At 45.3% G+C, this 20,748-nt stretch overlaps 1 protein-coding gene across 7 annotated transcripts in view; it reads left to right on the top strand.

Moving 5' to 3' along the window:
• Positions 1-18,840, top strand: part of HDHD5 (haloacid dehalogenase like hydrolase domain containing 5) — a 28,643-nt gene extending 9,803 nt beyond the window's left edge. For 2 of the 7 annotated variants that reach the window (XM_081129297.1, XM_081129298.1), the window contains exons 2-8: positions 6,675-6,878; positions 8,477-8,589; positions 10,396-10,489; positions 12,036-12,069; positions 13,714-13,888; positions 16,055-16,243; positions 16,435-18,840. In XM_081129297.1, the coding sequence (XP_080985423.1) occupies positions 6,675-6,878; positions 8,477-8,589; positions 10,396-10,489; positions 12,036-12,069; positions 13,714-13,888; positions 16,055-16,243; positions 16,435-16,768 (1,143 nt within the window). In that variant the 3' untranslated portion in view covers positions 16,769-18,840. Of the gene's footprint in view, positions 1-6,644; positions 6,879-8,476; positions 8,590-10,395; positions 10,490-12,035; positions 12,070-13,713; positions 13,889-16,054; positions 16,244-16,434 lie in introns of all 7 variants that reach the window. The other 5 variants (XM_081129300.1, XM_081129301.1, XM_081129296.1 and 2 more) reach the window with 4 other exon arrangements.
• Positions 18,841-20,748: the final 1,908 nt, after the last annotated feature.

Below are 20,748 nucleotides of genomic sequence, written 5' to 3'. Positions count from 1 at the left end.
TTTTATTTATGGTATGTATCTCCTTTTTCATATTTTCACTAAGGTCCTCGATCTTATCATCTAGTGTCTTCTTAAGTTCCTTGAACATCTTCATCATCCATACTCTGAACTCCGTTTCTGACAGCTTTCTAAACTCCATCTCATCAAAGTCTTTTTCGGGTGATGTTTCCTTGTCTTTAATTTGGGGGTTGTTTCTTTGTCTCGGCGTTTTGGTAGGTCTTAGTGTTTGTATCTATATATTAGATATATTTGCTGACCCCCAGTCTTGTGGGGTGGGATTTTGTCTTGTGGGTCCAGTGGAGCCCAGAGGTGTGTTTCCCTTATACCTCTGAGCTCTTTGCTCTAGTCGTGACCCTCTTGTGGGTGCCCCTTTTGTGGTTTCTTTATGTTCTCCTGTTGTGGTTGGGTCTAGATTGTTGTTGATCAGTCCTTGGGAGGACTCTTCTCTCAGGCTGGCTAACTGTGTCACAGCCCCAACCTCGACCTGTAAGCTGTTGTACGGGTGCTGCAAGGCAGGCCAATGCACAACTAAAATTCCAGGAAACAAGAGGTATTTTACAAAATATCTTGACAGTAACAATGAAAATAACTCACGTGAAAATAGAACTGGGAGAGTGAAGGGAGAACACAACACACACCCCCCCCACACACACATACAGAAAAAAAAAAAAGAGAGAAAAAGAAAAGTATCGCTTAGAGAGAGAGAGATGTATATAGTTGTTGATACTGGTGAAAATTTAGAAACTGATAATAAACTAAAATGTAAAAAATAGAGAAGCTACTGGGAGGTAATAGAAGCAGAGAAAATATTCTGAAAGAAGGGCCAGCAAAGAATTAAGGGAGAGAATAGAAATAGGATAGTAGTTGAAAATGAGAAAACAAAAATACAATAAGGAGAATAGGAGAAACTAACAATCAGACAGGAAGACAGAAGGGAGCCTAATGAAAGAATGAAAGAAAAGTAGAAAAAGAAAAAAGAAACAGAAGAAAAACGTTATGCCAATGGATTGAGAGGAGAGAGAGAGATAAAGCCCCTGCAGGGAGGGAGTCCAGTAACAGATTTGAGGGAAACTATAGAGGGAAGCAGTAAACTTGGATATAATGATAAAGTCCCAGTCGTTGAGCAGGGATATCAAGAAAGTCTTGATATTAGAAGCAAGGATACAAGAAAACAAAGCAACTATCCAAAACAAAACTGAAAAACAAGCAAAGCAAAACAAAATTCTTTTATAAAAAGGAGAAAAGAAAAAAAATTAGTTTAAAAAAAATGTAGAAAAAAAAATTATTATAAAATTTAAAAAAGAAGAAAAAACAGGTTTTCTCCCCTTTCTTTTCTTCCTAAGGAAAAAAGAGAAAAAATAAACAAGCCCACAAACAAAAAACAAACAAAAAAGTCCCCAAAACCAAAGAAACAAAACCATACAAAAGAAAAAAAGAAAGAAAAAAAAAAGGTAGTCAATCAGGTGAGGCTTTTTTTTTCTGGGCAACTTATGTTGTCTGAGGGACACTGTTTTGTGTCCTGATTTCAGTTCTCCTGGTAGGTACTTGTGTATCACCCAGTGTGAGGCGTCGTCTAGGTTTGGCTCTGGTGGCCTTAGGTAGATGGTTGATCTGAGTCTCTCCATGGACCACCTCCTCTTGTCAGCTATTTTGCAATCTTGTAGTTGCCTGGTCTTACTCCAGAGTCTTCTGTAGAGTCTTTAGGGTGCAGGGTGGCTAGTGTAGCTCAGGGTATCACTGCCCCTAGAGGTGTTGCTGTCAGGCGCTCATTCTGCGGGGGTTAGTCTCTGCTTCACCGCCAGCTCCTCAGTCCCTATCCTGTCCTCTGATTCTAGTTCCCCATCTGATTCTAGTTCCCCAGGCTTTGGTCTGCTGCAGTTTCAGATTGATTTCACCTGTTGCCTTTTCTGTCTGGGCCGTTTCAGCAGCCTGGGCTCAGTGGGTCCGATTAAAAACACCTTCTGGTGGGCCCTTTGCCTGCCCAGCCCCCTGCAGGGGTTTTCAGCGTTTCCTCCAGTTCCCAAACAGTCCCTGAGAGTCTTATTCTTATAAATTCCTCCTGTTAGCTGCTCTCCCTTCCCCCTCAGGACTGTGCCCTGGGGGATGTCTGGGGCTTCAGTGAGCGGTACCTGCCCCTTTCCTGTTGGGAGGGGGTGCTCCTGACTGCTGAAGAGGTCGGTGGTCTCCACCCCTCCCTGCTCAGCTCTGGTTGGCTGGTTGCACCAGGCCCGCCCCTCAGACCGTCTCCAGTGCAGACTCCCGACCCCAGCCTACACTGGTCTGTAGGTGCAGTGCCAGCGGGGAAGGTGGGAACCGGTTCTGCGATCAAAATTGCAAATGCACAAAACAACACTCAGGCCGAGAGTCCGCTCTGCAGGGTCCCGCCGCCCTCGCTCCAAGGCACCCAGCGGGAGGGGACCCAAAGTCAGCTCCACACAGCTCCCTGCGCTGCTGGTCTCAGCAAAACTGGAGCGGCTTCACGTGCCACCACAGCGCCCCTCAGGGCTGGTCGCAGGTCCCAGCCTCCAGGCACCTTGAGCTCAGGGCAGGGAGGGCTCCTCCCCTCCCCCGCACCTCGCAGATTCCGTGCTTCTGGGGCTCAACACAATGCCCCTCAGGGAGGCAGAGGGTCCCGTGTGCGGCTACTCAGCGCAGTCCTCTGGTTCCTTACCACTTGAGTGCCACAGCCCTTGGGACAGCCTTCCCTATGGTCGGCACCCCGAGCGCCAGACGCTGGTCACAGCCGGGACTAGAGGCTTTGTTTCCTAGGAAGGTGTTATCCCCTCTCAGACTCAACGCTCCCCTGAGATCCCCTGCCCTGTGCGCAGGGCGCTCCTTCCCCTCTTTGCTCTGAGTGTGGGGGTCCCCGCTTTTGGATGCCATCCGCACTCTTGAGGGGAGGGAGCTTTGCAGCCTCCAAGCCTCTGGGCTCGGAGCCCAGCACAGGCTTCAGGGAGTCTCCCCCTTCCTACGCCCCCCCCCTCTCTTACCGGACTCCGTGATGTGTCTTTAGTGCTCCCCACTCGCACTCTGTCCACTCAGGTGTGTTTCTCTGGTTTTTTCAAGCTGGTTGTGTAGGGTTTTAGGAGTAAATCGAGTCCGTGGCTGGGAGCGGGGGCACTCTGCTGCTTCTCACAGTGCCACCATCTTCAGGTCCTGCCCTCCTATTTTTCCAATGTCCCTTCCCACCTTCCAACTTTGCACTGAAGCTGTCATTGTCTAAGGCTGGGAGGCTCTGCTGACGCTAGTGTGAAAGAGCTAGAAGACCCTTCCCTGGGTGGTCTTTCCTGTTCAGAGGAGGGAAGATGGGACCATTGCTTTGCAGTCACTCTGTTTTTGGTAGAAGTGGGGTATCCCTTTCTCCACTGAGTGTTGGGGGTGGAGTTCTTATATCTCGAGAAAAAGAATTTTCTGAGACTCATACGTGGGGGTGGGGAATGAGTGATTTTTATTTGCATGGAATTACATCCCTGAGTTTCCAAAGTCCCATTTCCCTTAGTCCAATTATAGAAGAAGTGTAACTGGGGCTTCAGTAGAGCTAAAATCAAAGCCATTGTCCAGAGTTTCTGTTCCATGTTGCAGCTGGGTCCAGTTCAGCATCAGGCTAGTTACAGTCCATTAGTCCATTGCATGTGTGGGTCCACATGGCCATGGGCCTCACGGGAGAATGCCAGGAAACAGGAGCGATAGCCCCTCAAGCCAGGAATCAACCAAGAGAGCCCAAGAGAAATCAAAAGAGTGAACTTTGCTCAGGGAATTAAGTATCCCAAATCTTCCCACACTTGCAAGTGGCCATCGCCATTCTGGCCAGTGGCCTTTTCCCAGGTGTGACTGACAGGCAAGTACCTTCTCTAGTCCTCCCAACTTGACTGGGTGTGCATCTACGTACCCCCATCCAGTCTCTTTCCCCCAGCCATCTATGGGGAATGGACTGGTGCTCCCTGGAGAGTGTAAAGCTGCAACTTCCTGGTGAAGCTGCTCAAATGACATGCCTATAATATTTGGCTTTCCCTTTACTCCTTTCCTGTTATTAATAACTAGGTTAAATACAACTATATCAACTCCATTTTCTATTTTCCTTGTTCCAAAAACTCATGTCTCAGCTTCCTTGATCCCACACCCTCGTGATTTTCCTCCTCACGCTAATTGCTGCTCCTTGTTCTTTTGCTGGTGGCTCTTACATGGCCTGTCCTTAAATGGTAATGTTCTTCCTGGTTCTCTGTGAGCCGCACTTTTGCTCTCACTCTGCTTGTGCTTCTCAGGCTCTTCTGTTCCCTCCTAAGTTTCAGCTGTTCTCTGAAAACAAAGACCTTCCACATTTTCATCTCCTGGACTTTCTGTCAAGTGCTGATATCTCTTCTTGCCTGTGCTACAGGTCCAAAGTGGGACATATCTCCTGCCCTTCCTGGCCTCCCAGCTGCAGCTCCTCCAGAGTTCCTTGGGTCAGTGAGTGATACCAGCATCCACCCACCCAGCTTCCCAAGCCAAAAGGAGCATAGAGTGTCTTTGTCTCTGCCCTCCTCCCCTGCATCTGATTGTTACCAGGCCTGGCTGTTCTGCCTTCTATAATCTGCCTCATCCTTTCCATACCTATTGCCACCACCTAGTTAAAACTACCACCATCATCTCTGTCTTAGATTGCATGAGTCCCAGCTGGTGTCCTTCAACTTGACTCTCTTCAGCCCACTCATTCATTCTTCACTCTGCAGCCAAGATTTTTCAACAGCATAAGTCTGATGATGCCACTTTCCTGTTTCAGACTCCTTATGTTGGCCAGTCCTGTGATGGCCAATCCTCCCCACCCGCGATGGGTAAGGTACCCCTTATGCAGGCTCTCAGGGTCTCTTCTGGGCTCTCAGGGTCTTCTCAGGGTCTCAGAGCTACTTCTGCCTGGTGCTGATGGGCTCTCAATAGATAAATGTTAAATGAATGCATATATTTAAATCTTTTGTTGCCTAGCTCAAAATTCTCTTCTAAGAACCTACCTCTGTTTAATTGTTTACTCAGAACTTAAATACTTAGGATTGATTTGCACTTGTGAAAATGCTTCAGTTTTAGTGAGTTTGTGTTTCCTAGGCTAGTTGTTCGTTTTTTCACCCCAGCTAAAGTGAAGGGCCGGAATACAGTATGTCTGCTTTTGATTGATCCTCCCAGAGGAACCCTATGCACAAAATAAGAATGGCATAACTTGGCACCAAAAAAAGGAGACTAGCAAACAGGTTAGGTTGGATTTCTTTTGGACAATTGAAAACATGTCATATGTTAACAGGTTATGAAATAAGAAATGAAATGATATTTTTAAGAATCCAAGAAATATAGATTGAGATGAGATACTGTTTTTTTAAGTTTTAAATTAAGATGTTTGATAATTAACAAATTCTTTGATACATTTGATAGTCATTATTGGCAAGGGTAAAATGCATTACCAGTGGCCACATAAGTTGATGTATGTTTTTGGAAAACAGTTTGTCAGGATGTGTTACGTTGTTAAAATATTTGCACTTTTTTGACTTACTGCTCCTACTTTTAAGAATCTAGCTCAAGGAAAAGTTGATAATATGGAAAAACCAGTAAGCATAAAGAGGTTCCTTATAGCATTATTTATAGTAGTAAAAATGTAGAAAGCCTTAAATATCCAAAATAGGGGAAACATAGTGTTAGTGGATTATTCACTCAGTGTATTGTAGAGCCAGAAATGATGATTATGAGGTCGAGCTGTGTATTGATATGGAAAGATAACCAAAACATACAAGTTAAAAAAAGGAAAGATAGAAAATACATCATAATGCCATTTGTGTGTTAGTTAAACAATAAGAAATTGTTACTATATATCCATAAAAAAGTTCCTGGAAAATATACAAGAGAGGGAATAGCAGTAGATGGAAGAAGGAGGCAAGAAATCTTATATCTGTAGTTAAAAAAAAACCTCTGTGTGTTATAATAAAAATTTTAAAAGATGATTATGAAGGCTATTATAATAGGCAAAAATGCTGGTATGTCAAGCAAAAAGAACAAGATGAAAAATTGCACATGTAAAGTATAGTTGTAGCTACATGATAAATAAGAATAGAAAAAGGAGATGAAAAGAAAATATTTGCCTGGCTGCAGTGGTTCATTTGGTTGGAGCATTGTCCTGTGCACTGAAAAGTTGCCAGTTTGACTCCCCGTCAGGGCACATACCTGGGTTGCGGGTTTGATTCCCAGCTGGGACACATATGGAAGGCAACCAGTGGATGTTTCTCTCTTACATTGATGTCTCTCTCTTTCTGTGTCTCTCCCTCTTTCCCTCCCTCCCTCTTTTTAAGCATGTCCTTGGGTGAAGATTGAAAATAAATAAGTAAATAAAATTTAAAAAAAAGGAAAATATTAACTAGTTGTGTTTAAAGTGCAAGGATTATGTTTTGAATTTCTATTTTCTAATTTAAAAAGTCCTTTATATTCATTATGGAAAAATACTTTTTAACAAAATAGTTATGTGCTTAAAAATACGTGAAAAAGGGCTACTTCTTTTATTATCGATGGGTTTGCTCTGTCAGAAATTCCATGTCCTCATTTTATGTTTCAGGCCCTGGGCAACCTGAGAATGATGTTGAGTCCCTCTTTTTAAGGGTCTTTTCCTTCCTCCCCTGTGCCTCTTCACTCAGGCAGTGGTGGCTCTCTTTTCCCCTCTGCAGAGCCAGCCTACCTTTGGGTTCCTATTGGACATCGATGGAGTGCTGGTGCGGGGCCATAGAGTGATCCCTGCAGCTCTGAAAGCCTTCCGCAGGCTGGTGAATGCCCAGGGGCAACTGCGGGTGCCTGTGGTCTTTGTAACGAATGCTGGGAACATCTTACAACAAGGTAAAGCCCAGGAGCTATCAGCCCTCCTGGGCTTCAAGGTAAGGAGACAGCTGGAGACATGGAAGCTCAAGGACCTGATTCCCAGTGGAACCTCCTCTCTAGCTCTGACTAAGCCTTTTCTCTTGGGGTGCAGTACACTATTGATAAGTCTAAGGGCATGGCCAGTTGCTTCAGTACAAATCTTTCTACCCTGCTGGAAAAATAACTTGAAGTTCAAGCCCAGCCTCTTTAGTAGAGCCTCATCAACAGGGTCATTTTTTATATATACATACATGGTGAGCACAAAAATTCTGCCCATGGAATTGCCAGTTCAGCCTACTGTCTTTGTATCCATTTCTTTTCTTCTGGGCATCAGGGTTGTCTCTTTTGAATTGTTAGCCCCTTGAAAGCAAGGGTCACATTTTTCTTTTTTTTTAAATACGTTTTTTATTGACTTTAGAATAGAGGAAGGGAGAGAGAGAAACATCAATGAGAGAGAACCATTGATCGGCTGCTTCCTGCGTGCTCCCTACTGGGGATTGAGCCCACAACCCTGGGCATGTGCCCTGACCAGGAATTGAACCGGCAACCTCTTGGTGCATGGGATGGTACTCAACCAACTGAGCCACACTGGCCAGGGCGAGGGTTGCATTTTTCTAAATCTCCGTATACCAGGTGGGACTCTGAAGTAACCGCCCTTGTTTCTCATAAATAAGATGCATGCATGTGAATGAGCGCTGTCCCCCAAAAGCAGTCTCTTCACCCACTTGCAACTCCACATGTATCTCACATTGACACTCATTCTTTGTTGAGGGTAGATGTAGTTTTGGGAAAGAGTACTTGGAACCAAGAAAGTAAATAAAGTGGCTGATTGATGATGGGGTGACCCTGCTTGAGGATGAATGCAGGGAGTAAAGGCATAAAACTGGTTCCCTTCTGTGGTTTTCAGAGAGGATTTTAAAAACATTCTGAGAAAAGGCTGCATTGTCGTAATTAGTATAAATGTTAAAAGGCTAAGTCTTTAAGTAGAACTGAGAGTTGAAAGTCAAAGTTGGAGGCAGAGCTCTGTGACAATGCTTTTCAAAGGGAAAGCTTAGCAGGACAGGATTGATGAGTGTCAGAACCCACCACTGATGGCATGTCCTGCTTGCTTGTTGTTTGTTGTTGTTAACCCTCACCCAAGGACATTTTTTCTATTGATTTTTAGTGAGAGTGGGAGGGAGGGACAGAGGGGGAGAGCGAGAGCGAGAGCGAGAGAGAGAGAGAGAGAGACACATCAACATCGATGTGAGAGAGACACACGCCCCAACTGGGCCCAGGGATTGAACCTGCAACCCAGGTACATGCCCTTGACTGGGAATTGCTGGGAATCGAATCGGAGACCCTTTGGTGCATGGGCTGACACTTTACCACTGAGCAACACTGGCCAGGGCACTGCTTGCTTGTTTTGTGTGGCAAGAGCCAAATTAGACTGGTGGTTCTTACATCTGTTTGGATAGATTCTAGGAGCTAGGAAGCGGGGCTTCCCCCCTCCCCCCTACTTTTTCTGGGCAGTTTTTTTTCCTTCCTGGGCAAAAGAAGCTGCCATTTATCTCCTGTTATTTTCCTTCAACTATGTGTCTTTCTCGTCTCTCCTGTCTCTTGCCTGTCCCTACAGGTGGAGCCAGATCAAGTTATTCTTTCTCACAGCCCCTTGAAGCTCTTCTCAAAATATCATGGAAAGCGGATGCTAGTGTCTGGGCAGGGACCCGTGGTGGAAAATGCCCAAGTGTATCCTTTTGGTGCTTCTCCCTCTGACTGAAGAGGAAGGGGCAGGACTGGGGCCTTTCCTCCCATTGCTGAGGGGGGACCATCATGAGGCTTGCTGGGCCTTGGGTTCCAGGCCTTATTGGGTGTGTGGTGGAATCTTGAAGGAGGGAGTACAGCCCTCAGGTGTGGCCAGTCCTGGTGTCTGGTGCTTTCTAAAAGCCAGCCCACTGCATCAGAACCTTCTGGAAAGCTGAAAATACAGATTCCTGGAGAGTCTTATGTTACTAGGTCTGAGATAAAAATTAGCAATCTGTATTTTAAAAAAGGAAACTAGGTGATTCTGTAATTAGGTTTGGCTGTTCTTCATGGTCCTCAGTCAACTTATCTGAAATGTTAATTAAGTATCTACAATGAAGTCATCCTTTGGGCTATGTGCACATTCAAAAGACAGAAGATTGTCTCTGTTCTCAAGCAGCTTATTTATTTGCTGCTCTTGCAGACCTGTCCAGCACTTCCTGTGTACCAGCACTGTGCTGTAGGCTCAAAGGGGCAGGGGCCAGGAGAAGCACAGTGGGGACTGCGATTTAATCAAAGGGCTCATACTTGAGGCAGGAATAACACACCCATACACAACACAGGAATATTTCAGATGGTATGGGATTAAAGACTTAAACGAGCAGTATAAGTTCTGGGTATCACAGGTGGGGACAGGAACATCCTTGGAGCAGGATTTCTTGTGGCTTCATGGAGGGACATGGCTGTGCCACAGGAGAAGTTTCAGGTTTTCCATGCAGAGGCAGTAGCTAAGGAGGCTGTAAAGAGAAGGGATGGTGAGGATCCCTGAAACAGAAGATTGGAATGGGACGGGGTGGAAAATAAAGACCGGAAGGTTAGTGCTAGAGGTAGGAAACTGCAGAAGTAAATGCAGGAAGTAAGTGAATTTATTAAGAGGGTGGTGGGGAGTCTGCAGGTTTATTGCTGATGTGGTGATCTGATGGAAGCATCATTTTTGGAAAATTCATTTTGAGAGTAATCTGAAACCATGGCCAGTTAAGATTGCAAGTGGGAATTAAGGACAGGAAAATGGAGTCAGGTCTTAGAGAGCTAAGCTGAGCTGGCTTACCTCTCCCCATGGCCTCCCCATCCTGGTGGAATCCAATTCATTTTAAAGCTTCAACTCAAGTCTAGCTTCTCCAGGCCCTTTGCCCAACTATTGAGGCCACTGAGCAGTCGCCTTTTCTGAACTCCGTGGCACATAGTAGCAGCACTTCACAAGAGTGCTGGCTGTGATGGGCTTTGGGCAGGTGGTGAGCTTCTTGAGGACAGAGGTTCTTGTATGCCTTGTACCCTGGTATTGCCCAGTGTAGGATCTGGCACCTAGAGTATGCCCAGGTGTATTGCTTTGGAGGGACACAACCCTGCTCTGCCGGTCAGCACTTTCAGGATTGGTGTTGGCCCTGCTGGGGTCTGTCTGGACTTATTGGTTCACTCCTGTCTGGGGATTGGGTAGACTAGTTTGATCAGCTCTGGGTTTGTTCCCCTCCCTTTATTTATTTATTTTTAATTTTATTTTTAAAAAATATATCTTTATTGATTTCAGAGAGAGGAAAGATGAGGGAGAGAGAGAGATAGAAACATCAATGATGAAAGAGTCATTGATCGAGCCCACAACCCAGGCATGTGCCCTGACCAGGAATCAAACCCTGATCGCCTGGATCCTAGGTCGACCCTCAACCGCTGAGCCACGCCCGGCCGGGCTGTTCCCCTCCCTTTAAAGAAATCTTCTCCCCAGAACTGTCCAGCTTTGTTTCCCTGATCTTGCTCTAGACTGGGCTTCAAGAATGTGGTTACTGTGGACGAGCTGCGGATGGCCTTCCCTGTGCTTGACATGGTGGATCTCCAGCGGCGGCCAAAGACCACGGTAATAAGGAGAACACACCTGGGGTCTCGTGTTTAATTATGTCCTCTTCCTTACTCCTTCTTGGGCTCCTCTTGCTGATCCCGCAACCTCTCCCCCTTAGAGCTGCAACTTGTCTGTGTTTTGCAGAGCTGCCTTCTTAGAGAGGCACATCTGGCAAGGATTTGTTCCCCACATATACAGAATGGCTCAGAGGAGCCACGTACTCCTAAGGATTTTTCTTTCTGCCTTGTTTGTGATTAGCTGAGAACCCTTTCAGAGCCCTGGCATCTCCTCCAGTTAGTAGCTTTGTATTTTACCAGCTGTCTTTCCCAGTATTGTCTGGGAGAATCATTAACCTTTGTTAAATTCTTCACTGTTCTACTTTATCCTGATGCAATATCCTTGTGAGAAGCAGCCTGCTTATAAAAGTAACTGGCAGTTCTAAGTGTCTGCTGTGTTTCCTTTGGGTTCAGCTCATATTTGAACCACTGGTTTGATTATCTTTTCTGATCAGTAGTCACAGGGTCTCTCATTGATCCTCCATAGTGTGTGACTGACCCTGGCCCTCTTTTTTATGTCAACTCTATATATTTATATCATACAGCCTATTTTTTAAGTCAGACCACTATCAAAATGTGATGAAATGTGTTATAAACAGATAAACTTTCTTTTATTTACTTTTATAGCTTTAGTCCTTCCTCCAGAGCTTTCCAATTAAAATAGAGCCCTTTATTGCCTTTGAGAGCTGTCTCCTAGAACCATGTGGAGAACCAGAATGTCAGGATTGAAACAGATCTTAGAACAACTCAGAGACTGAGCCTCACACAGGGGAAGTGACTTACTCCAGGTCACATAGCTGATTAGTGGCAGGCACAAGACTATAATAGTCTGGAGAAGGAATGGAAGTGGTTCGCAGCATGAAAGCTCCTGCCTCCTAATCCAACATTGAGAGAAATGGTCCATCACACCCTGATGGCCTCCTTTTTCTCCATAGGCTCACCTTCCTCTTTAGCTATCTGATTCTAGACTCTTGCTTGGCCCATGTCTTGTTTCCTGTCCTTGCTGGAGAAGGACAGCTGACCAGCCTTTCTTCGTAGCTGACTTTTTTTTTTTATATTATATATCTTTATTGATTTCAGAGAGAGAGAGGGAGAGAGTGATAGAAACATCAATGATGAGAGAGTCATTGATCAGCTGCCTCCTGCATGCCCCATATTGGGGATCGAGCCCGCAACCTGGGCATGTGCCCTGACTAGGAATTGAACTGTGATCTCCTGGATCTTAGGTCGATGCTCAACCACTGAGCCATGCCCAGCGGGGCCTAGCTGATCTTTGTATGTGGTATTCCTCAACCTGTTCTGTGACCAGCCTGGTCATTCTCTCTTCATGAATCTTCTTCCTCATTCCTATTTGGCTTCTCCTCAGCTTGGGCTACACCATGGGGGTAGTCTTTGATCCTGTCTGGAATGTATCTTTCCTCCCACCCACCCTTGGAAACCAGTGTGTGATTGTCTGGTAATGGAAAGTAATCATTGCATTGATAGGCTTGTTCTTTGTCTCTTGGCAGCCCCTTCCAAGGAATGACTTCCCCACCATTGAAGGTAATGAGGTCCTCTCCTTGTGTGGGCATGGGGCTAGGTGGTTCTTTCTCCTTTCAGTCCCTCCAGGCTCTTGTAGCCAGGGGGCATTGAACATTAGGTCACCTGGGTTCTGGTGTTGGATCTGCCACTCATTACCTCTGAGATATGTGTTGTTAATCTTTCCTTCTCCATATCACTTGTGTTATTATTCCAGAAAAATCATAAGCTTAGAAAATCTTAGAGTAGAAAGGTACCTAGGGGTAATCCAGTCAGTGTTCCTTAGCCCCATTAAACCCAGTTCTCTCCTTGTATAACGAAAATATTGTAGTGTCTCCTTTACTAACCTGAAATGAAATTCATAGATAAATATCTTTCTATACACATATGTTAAAATTAATTAGTTTAATATAATTGTAATAGGGAGAAATAAAGGGAAAAATTTTAGTAAGGTAATATGTATTTCAATATGTAATAATTATCCAAAAAGACATAATGAAGTAGTGAATTGATTGAACCAAATATAGAATCATCATGAATATTACAGCTATAAACACAGTTTATAGGTGTGATATAGGTGTGCTTTACTGGTGACTCAGAAATTAGGGGCAGTATTGTCACTGGCGAAGTGATTTTGCAAAATAGGCACTAAACTCCTGGTAAAATTTTGAAAACAAATAAAGTACAGCCTTCTCTTGATTTATGTGATAGTTACATATTTTGGAAAAATCAGTGTTTATTATAACTACCAAAAAATACTTTGTGTTTACATGTGGAATGGAATTAGGGTTTAGGCTCATTAATTATTAACAGGTTGTTTACCTACATGAATACCAGATGGGGGACTCAAATGTTTATAGAAATTAGCAGTTTTTTATTGAACAGGACTGTCCTGAGTGTGTAGCATCCCTGGCCATCTCCTACAGTCTTCACCACTAAGTGTCAGTCATTGTGATGATTAAAAAATATCCTCCAGCTTCCAGAACACCTCCCTAGGGGGCAGTGATTCAACTTATTGGTCTCATAGCTGATATTGGAGCTTCCATTTGTTGAGTACTATGTGTCCAGCCCGGGTTAAGTGCTTTAGTATATCTCATTTTTATTTTCATAACAATAGTAGGTGTTGTTATTGTGTAGTTGAAGAAGCTGAGGCTTATAGAAGGTAAATAACTTGCCCACAATCAAAGGAAAATTGGCACAGTCAGCCTTGGAATTCAGGTCTCTATCACTCTGTATCCCACTCTCTTAGCTGTTAGGTTTATTGTCTCCTGGGGCGCAGAGAGAAGTGGCTGAGGAAGGTGAGCACTTTGCCAAGTATCTATGGGTGAGGTGGTGGGGAGAATATCAGTCAGCAGGAGGAAATGGGCCTGAGACTTGCTATTGCTTGTCTTGTTTTTAACTTCTGTGAAGTTTGGTGGACACAATGATATTGGGAGCCCTTAGGAGGTACTTTCCTGGGCCCTGGGCTTTGTTCACCTTGGGTAAATAAATGAGTGGCTCTTTCAAGGCTGTTCAGGAAACCATGCCCTTGCCAGGGTGAGTGTACTGTGGAGGAAGAGCTTGTGGTTGGGTGGCCTCAGCTGGTCTTCTGAGGGCCTTCCTCCCACCCACCATAGAGGGCAGGCTGAGTGCTCTGCACCCTTACCCCTTCGCCTTTGCTCTTTAAAGGGGTGCTCCTCCTTGGGGAGCCAGTACGCTGGGAGACAAGCTTGCAGCTGATCATGGATGTCCTTCTCAGCAATGGGAACCCTGGGACTGGTCTGGCGACGGCTCCCTATCCCCATCTCCCTGTCCTGGCCAGTAACATGGATCTTCTTTGGATGGCTGAAGCCAAGATGCCCAGGTGAGGACATAGTCCCTGGCCTTGACCGTGGTGGTCCATTTTCAGGTGTTGCCTGAGCAGTCCTGCTGACAGTTTCCCACTGTCATTTCATATTTGGGGACTCTCAGACCTGTACCTGGGTAGGCCCTGTAGTTGCCACAGTATCTTGGCCTTCTGGGTGGTGGTGGTCAAGAGTCACTTTATATACTAATTATCAAATGAAAACTGCAGCTTACTGTTCACTGAAGATGTATTGAGATGATTTTTAACAAACAACCTTTGCCCTCCAGAATCTTAACAGAATATGTTCATTTTGACTAGAGGAACACAAACTGTCAGCTTCTGAGGTGTATCAGTGCAAATTGTTCAACTGCTCTTCCTTCCTTGCCTTCACCTTGTACATTGATTATTTCACATCTTTGTTTCCTTTTGCCCTTAAAACGTAGGGGCAGGGGAAAGAAAGAATTGTTCTGATGTTTGTATAGACCAGAGAACAGAGACCCAGTGGATAAGTTACTTTCTCAAAGGTACCCGGGTAGTGAGCAGGCTCACACATTACCTGCACAACTGTGTATAGAGCTCACCTGTCCTGTCCTTTTCTTAGGTTGGGCACAGGGTAGGCAGTCCTTTTTCTGGCCCTGAAGGTGCCTTACTGGAAGGGCAGCTGACTGCTGCTGTGTACTGTTTGGGTGCTCTTATCTGCAAGGCCAAAGTCTAGAGTTTTCTTCCCTGCCCATGACTCCCAGTGATCTGGGTGTGTTATCTATCAATAGGGCAGCAGGGCCCAACACTGCCTCAAGTCACACCACTCAATAGCCATAAGAGATGGGGATTACAGTGTTCTCTCTCATTACTTTTCAAGTATTTTTCTGTAGCTTGAAGTTAGGTGTTTTTCCTGAATTATTTTTCCTAGAGTTAGGGTATGCTGACACTAGGTGAAGGGGGTTTGGTTATATAGGCTGTGAATTGAATAGTAAGAGGCAAATTTCAATTTATAAACCAGATTTAAAAAAAAATACGTATCTTTATTGATTTCAGAGGGAGGAAGGGAGAGGGAAAGGGAAAGATAGAAACATCAATGATGAGAGAATCATTGATTGGCTGCCTCTTATGCGCCCCCTACTGGGGATTCAGCGCGAATCCTGGGCATGTGCCCTGACTGGGAATTGAACCGCAATCGCCTGGATCATCGTTTGATGCTCGGTTGCTGAGCCGTGCTGGCTGAGCTATAAACCAGATTTGAGATTAATCTTTCATTCAGTAACTTAAAAATTGAAAATAGAATTTATTGCATAAATGAATGACACAAATATAACTTTAATATATTGTGCAATGCCCGTTCAGATTTGGTTTAGTGGCAAGGGATGAAAACCCAAAACAAAAGTATCTTAAAGAAGATAGAAGTTTCTTTCTCATGTAAAATAAGTTTGGAGTAGGCAGTCCAAGTCTTGTATGGAAGCTCCATCTGTCAGGGACACAGGCATCTACCTCTGTCTTCCTGCTGTGCAATCCTTAGCCCTTTACTATATAATGCAAAATGGCTGCCTGAACGTCAGCCATCGTATCAGCATTCCAGGCAGCAGGAAGGAACAGGGGAGGGTAAAGAAGAGCATTGCCTCCCTAATTTAAGGATACTTCCTAGAAGTTTAGCCCAGCACTTCTAATTTCATTCACTCTGGCTATAGCGCAGTCACATGGCTGTACACCCAGCTTCAGAGGAGGAAGGGAATATAGTTTTACACCTGGTAGCACTATGCTTAGCTAAAAATTGGCACCAAGAAAGAAGGGGAGAATGACAACCAGTAGTCTGCCACAAATCTAAAACAGAATTTAAACTTTTTGGAGTCCTAATGCCTGGGGTATAATCCTAATGCTACCATCTTGGGCAAGTTACTTAATCTCTTTATGCCTCAGTTTCCTCATTTGTAAAATGAGAACAATAATCTCATAGAGTTTTTCTGAGAATTAAATGTGATATGCATCTTCAGTGTTAGAACAGTGCTCAATAAATGTTATTAGATAACAGCAGGGCATAAATGTATGCAATAAATGTAGTTCTTACTAGAAGTAATTTCATTTTGACCTGTCACCACTGGGGGAGTGGAAGGGTGCTGCTTAGAGAATGGCAGGTGGCCTGGAAGAGCCCAGGGAGGGAAGACTGAGCTGCTGAGCTGTCTTCTCTGGCAGGTTTGGCCACGGCACCTTTCTGTTGTGCCTGGAAACCATTTACCACAAAGTGACAGGCAAAGAGCTGAGATACAAGGGCCTGATGGGCAAACCCAGCATCCTCACTTACCAATATGCGGAGGAACTGATCAGGCAGCAGGCAGAGAGGCGGGGCTGGGCTGCCCCCATCCAGAAGCTGTATGCTGTAGGGTAAGCTCTTTCCATCTCCTCAACCCTTTCACAACCTCCCCTTCCCTCTCTCCCTACCCCTCCCATCCGCCTTGTCTCCCTGTGTTTAATGCACCCCCCTTGCCCCACAATTGTCCTGTGCTCTCTGTGCCTTACAACACTAAACTTGGGTTTTCTCCTCTTTCCTTTTCCGGTATGGCTGCCCCTGCCAGTGATAACCCTATGTCTGATGTCTACGGTGCCAACCTGTTCAACCAGTACCTGCAGATGGTGAAGCATGAGGGGGCAGAGGAGCTGGAGGCCAGTGGTCTGTGGAAGCAGCAGCCCTCAGCAACCCAGAGCTGTGCCTCCATCCTGGTGTGCACTGGCGTGTACAGTCCCAAGGCCCCAGGGTCCACAGAGCCTGCCCAGGGAGGAGAGGAGCCTCCCTTCCATGGGCACCGGGACTTCAGCTTTAGTCCAGGGCTTATGGAGGCGTCCCACATTGTGAATGATGTGGACGAGGCTGTGGAGCTGGTTTTCCACAAGGAGGGTTGGACTTTGTAGTGAGGACTGTGTGTTTGAGGCAGGGGGAGGGAGGGTGCCATTTGCTGGCTTCTGGCCTGGATCACAGGGCATCATGTCAGCTCCTGCTCCCCGTGATGCTCTTCCTGCTGCCCCACAGATGTGACACTACTGGTTACTTGGAAGAAGATACTGACTTTTTCTCTTGTGGGGCAGTAACCACAGAACTGTACCCTGGGTGGCATTATGGGTAGAACTATCCGGATTTCCTGAGTCCAATTCCTGTCTGCTTCTTCTAGCAGTCTGACCTCAGCCCAGTCCCTTTACCTGTGTGCCTCAGTTTCCTCCTCATTTCAGTAGGGAGTTCTGGGAAAAGGGGAGGCGATATTTAATAATGTGGAAATTTCTGCAGGACGTTTGCCTGCATTAAGGGAACCACTGCATGCCAGCAAGGTGTCTAACACTCAGATACTACTTTTTATTGTATTTCAGCTTATCACCCAGAGACTTTTGAGCTTATTTTTTTAATTAAAATAATCATAATAAATATTCATTATGCCATATCTTGTGAAGCTCTATCTGGAATATACTTAAAAGTCCTGTGGGGCAAGGCTAGTGAGTGAGTGGTGTGGGTGACCTTCAGGCAAAGAGATTGGTGGCATTTCACTCCCAGAAGGAATTGATGTCTCCTTTTTCACCTTTACTCCCTCTCACCTTGTCTATTTAGGAATGAGTTACGCCCAGGCTTTGGCATATACTTAGCAACTTCCCTGATACGGAGAAGAAAAAGGATCTTGCCTATGGTTTGTTCTAAAGGAAGGACCTTTTCCTACAATGATTCTAGACAGTATGTGTTTCCTTTATTCTTCCCACTAGGAGTAATCCAATTCCATTTTTCCATGATCTGTGTCACCCATGACCTTGCATTTGCCAAATCCCCTTGTCGGTTCTTACCCTTATCTTTCTACAGCTGTCATTTGCTGTGACACAAGCTGATTGCTCCCTCCCCTCTTCTCAAAATACTCTGTACTTGGCTATATCTGACTTCTTGACACCTCTGTTTAGATACCTGGTAGTCATTTAGAGTAGAGGGAGCAAAGGAGGTTGAGAAAGTGGCCAGTGAAATAGGAGGGAACTTGAGAGGCTGGTGTCTTGGAGGCTGAATGAAGAATATATATCATGGAGGAGGTAGTGCTCACTCTGTAAGTACCAGAGCTTAAACCTGTCCAAAACTAAATGCAACCTGATCCTACTCTAGCACCCAAATAATCTAGGTCCTGCTGCAGTCCTCCCCACTTCAGACAATAGCAGCTCCTTGTTTAGCTGAAGGCTTGGACTCATGCTTGTCTTCACTTTCTCTCCCATTTCCCATGTCTAGTCCATCAACAAATCCTGTCAGCTTTGCCTTCAAAATGGATTCAGTGTATGAGCACTTTCCAACTTTGAACACCAGTCTGGTCCAGGCTCCTGGCTTCTCTTGCCTGGATTGTTTCAGCATCCTCTTATCTGGCCTCCCTGTCTCACCTCTACCCTCCCTCCTTGTTCTTCTCCCCTCATTGGCCTAGAAATCAAATCATAAGTTTGATCTGTTCTCTGAACAAAACCCTCCTGTGACTTCTGTCTCACTCAGATTAAAAGCCCAAATTCCTTACCACAGCACAAATCCTGTTCTACCACTTTCCCTTCAATCATTTCATACCAGCCACACTGGCTGCCTGCCGGTCCACCAAACACACTGCTGCCTCTGGGGCTCTGCACTTGCCCTTCCGTCTGCCTCATTTCCAATATCCACAAGGCTTGCTTGATCCTTTTATTTTCTCTTTCTCATCATCACTTAAAGATGGGGGGAAAAATGGTGGATATGTCACCTCATAGACTCCTTCAACTTCCTATTAAAAAATTTCTCATCCTGCCCGGCCAGGCGTGGCTCAGCGGTTGAGCATCAACCTAGGATCCAGGAGATCGAGGTTTGATTCCCGGTCAGGGCGCATGCCCGGGTTGCGGGCTCGATCCCCAGCCGGGGGTGTGCAGGAGGCAGCCGGTCAATGACTCATCATTGATGTTTCTATCTCTCTCTCTCCCTTTCCTTTCCTCTCTCTGAAATCAATAAAGATAGATTAAAAAAAAAGAAAATTCCTCATCCTGCTTAATTTTCCCTATTCCTTATCACCCCCTGACTTGTATTTACTCCTTATTCTATGTCTTCTAAAATATAAGCTCCGCGGACTTTGTTCATATTGATTCACTCTTATATCCCCACACCTACCTGCTTGGCACTTGGTAGGATTACAAACCCTCTAAATCCTCCTGCAGGGTCCTTAGAGAGAAACATGACTTTTGTTCCTTTTTTCTCCCTTGGGGATTATGGCAAAAGTGAAAGAGTACGGTCTTGGAGTCAGACAGGCCTGGAATCAAATCCCAGGTCTGTCACTCAGCCATATGGCCTTGGACAGTTTCCTTCACTTATAGCTTCCATGTTCTCATCTGTAAAATTGGCAATGTGTATTTCATAAATGAGCTATTTTAAGTACAGTATTGTGTCATTTAGGATTTTGTTCAGCTGCTTATTACAGAAATCTGACTATAGTGCTTGAACAAATAGGTGGTTATTTTCCTAAACAACAGGAAGTTCAGAGATAGGCATTTCAGGCTGGGGAAGTAGCTCAGGGTTTCATCTAGGACTCAGGTGCTTGCCCACCATCCTTAGCGTGTGTGTTTGTTCAGTTGCAAGATATAGTGGTACACTTTTAGGCCTCTCACTGTATTCCAAGGAAGAGGAGGAAAAGGCAAAGATCTTTTAAACAACTTTCCCGGAAGTTCCACCTTTGGACTTGCAGTTCTATGTGATTGACTACAGCTGGGTGGTACAAGCAACAGTAGCTGTAAGGAGGCAGGGGTGGGGCACATTGTTGCTCAGACAAAAGCAGGGTCTGTTTGTAAGGAATGCTGGTGGAATGGATATTGGATAGGCAACCTGCAGTACAGCTCCAGCACCTGGGACCCAGAAGGCATTTAACTGTAATCATTTCTTTAAGAGCTCTAAGGAAATGAGTGAAGCCCTGACCTCTGAAGTACCTTGTCTGTTATCTGAGTTGGGTTGGGTAACAATCTTGATGGTTTACATTTGCTTATTAGGTAAATAGCCTTTCCCTAAACATTTAAAACAGACATCCGTCCATACTTTGTTAGAGCCTCACAAAACTCCTAATGGAAAGAGACAATTCTTACCTATCCATTTTTATAAATGAGGGCATCAAGGCAGAGATCATTCATTTTAGAAACATTTATTGACAATCTATGTGCCAAGCACCGTTCTAAGCACCATAGTGACCAGTCATTGGCAACACTGCCTGCCCTCATGGAGTTCACCTTTTAGTGATGATGTGTCCAAAGTCAGTAAATGAAGGGGCTGGACCTGAAGTTGGGTCTCCTAACTGTGACCCCAGGTTTTTCCCTGAGATATGCACCAAAGACCCCCATCCTTAGCCAGTCCTCTGCCCTTCGTCCAAGCATTGCTTAATGTCCTGGAGCAGCTGCTGTTGTGGATGGAAACCAGGTAAGCTCTTGGTGGACCAGATAGGTTGAGCTTACCAAGTGGAATGACAGGCGAGTGCACAAGTAAGGTGGAAAATAAAGCCCAAGTGTGGCTACTTGAGAAGTCTTGCAGAGCTGAGAACCTTAGCTCCAGACTGAAGTGACAGAAAACAGCATGCATCTCTCTCTCTCTCTCCCTCTCTCCCTCTCCCCCCCCTCCTCTCTCCTCTCTCCTCTCTCCTCTTCTCTTCTCTCTTCTTTCTTCTCTCTCCTCTCTCCTCTTCTCTTCTCTCTTCTTTCTTCTCTCTCCTCTCTCCTCTCTCTCTCCTTTTGGCTGTCTCTCTGGCTGGCAGTTGTTTTGGCTCTGTGGCCATCTCTCTCCCTTGTTTGGGTTTCCTAAAGACACCAGAAGCTCTTCCAAATCCATGTCAGAGGGCAAGGCCAGCTACTTAGCTCCAGTGCAATCTTGTCTATTAGGGGTTTGTCTG

Source organism: Miniopterus schreibersii (genome assembly GCF_964146895.1).
Source record: "Miniopterus schreibersii genome assembly, chromosome: 2".
NCBI lineage: Eukaryota > Metazoa > Chordata > Mammalia > Chiroptera > Miniopteridae > Miniopterus > Miniopterus schreibersii.
This window is presented reverse-complemented; position numbering and strand designations above follow the sequence as displayed.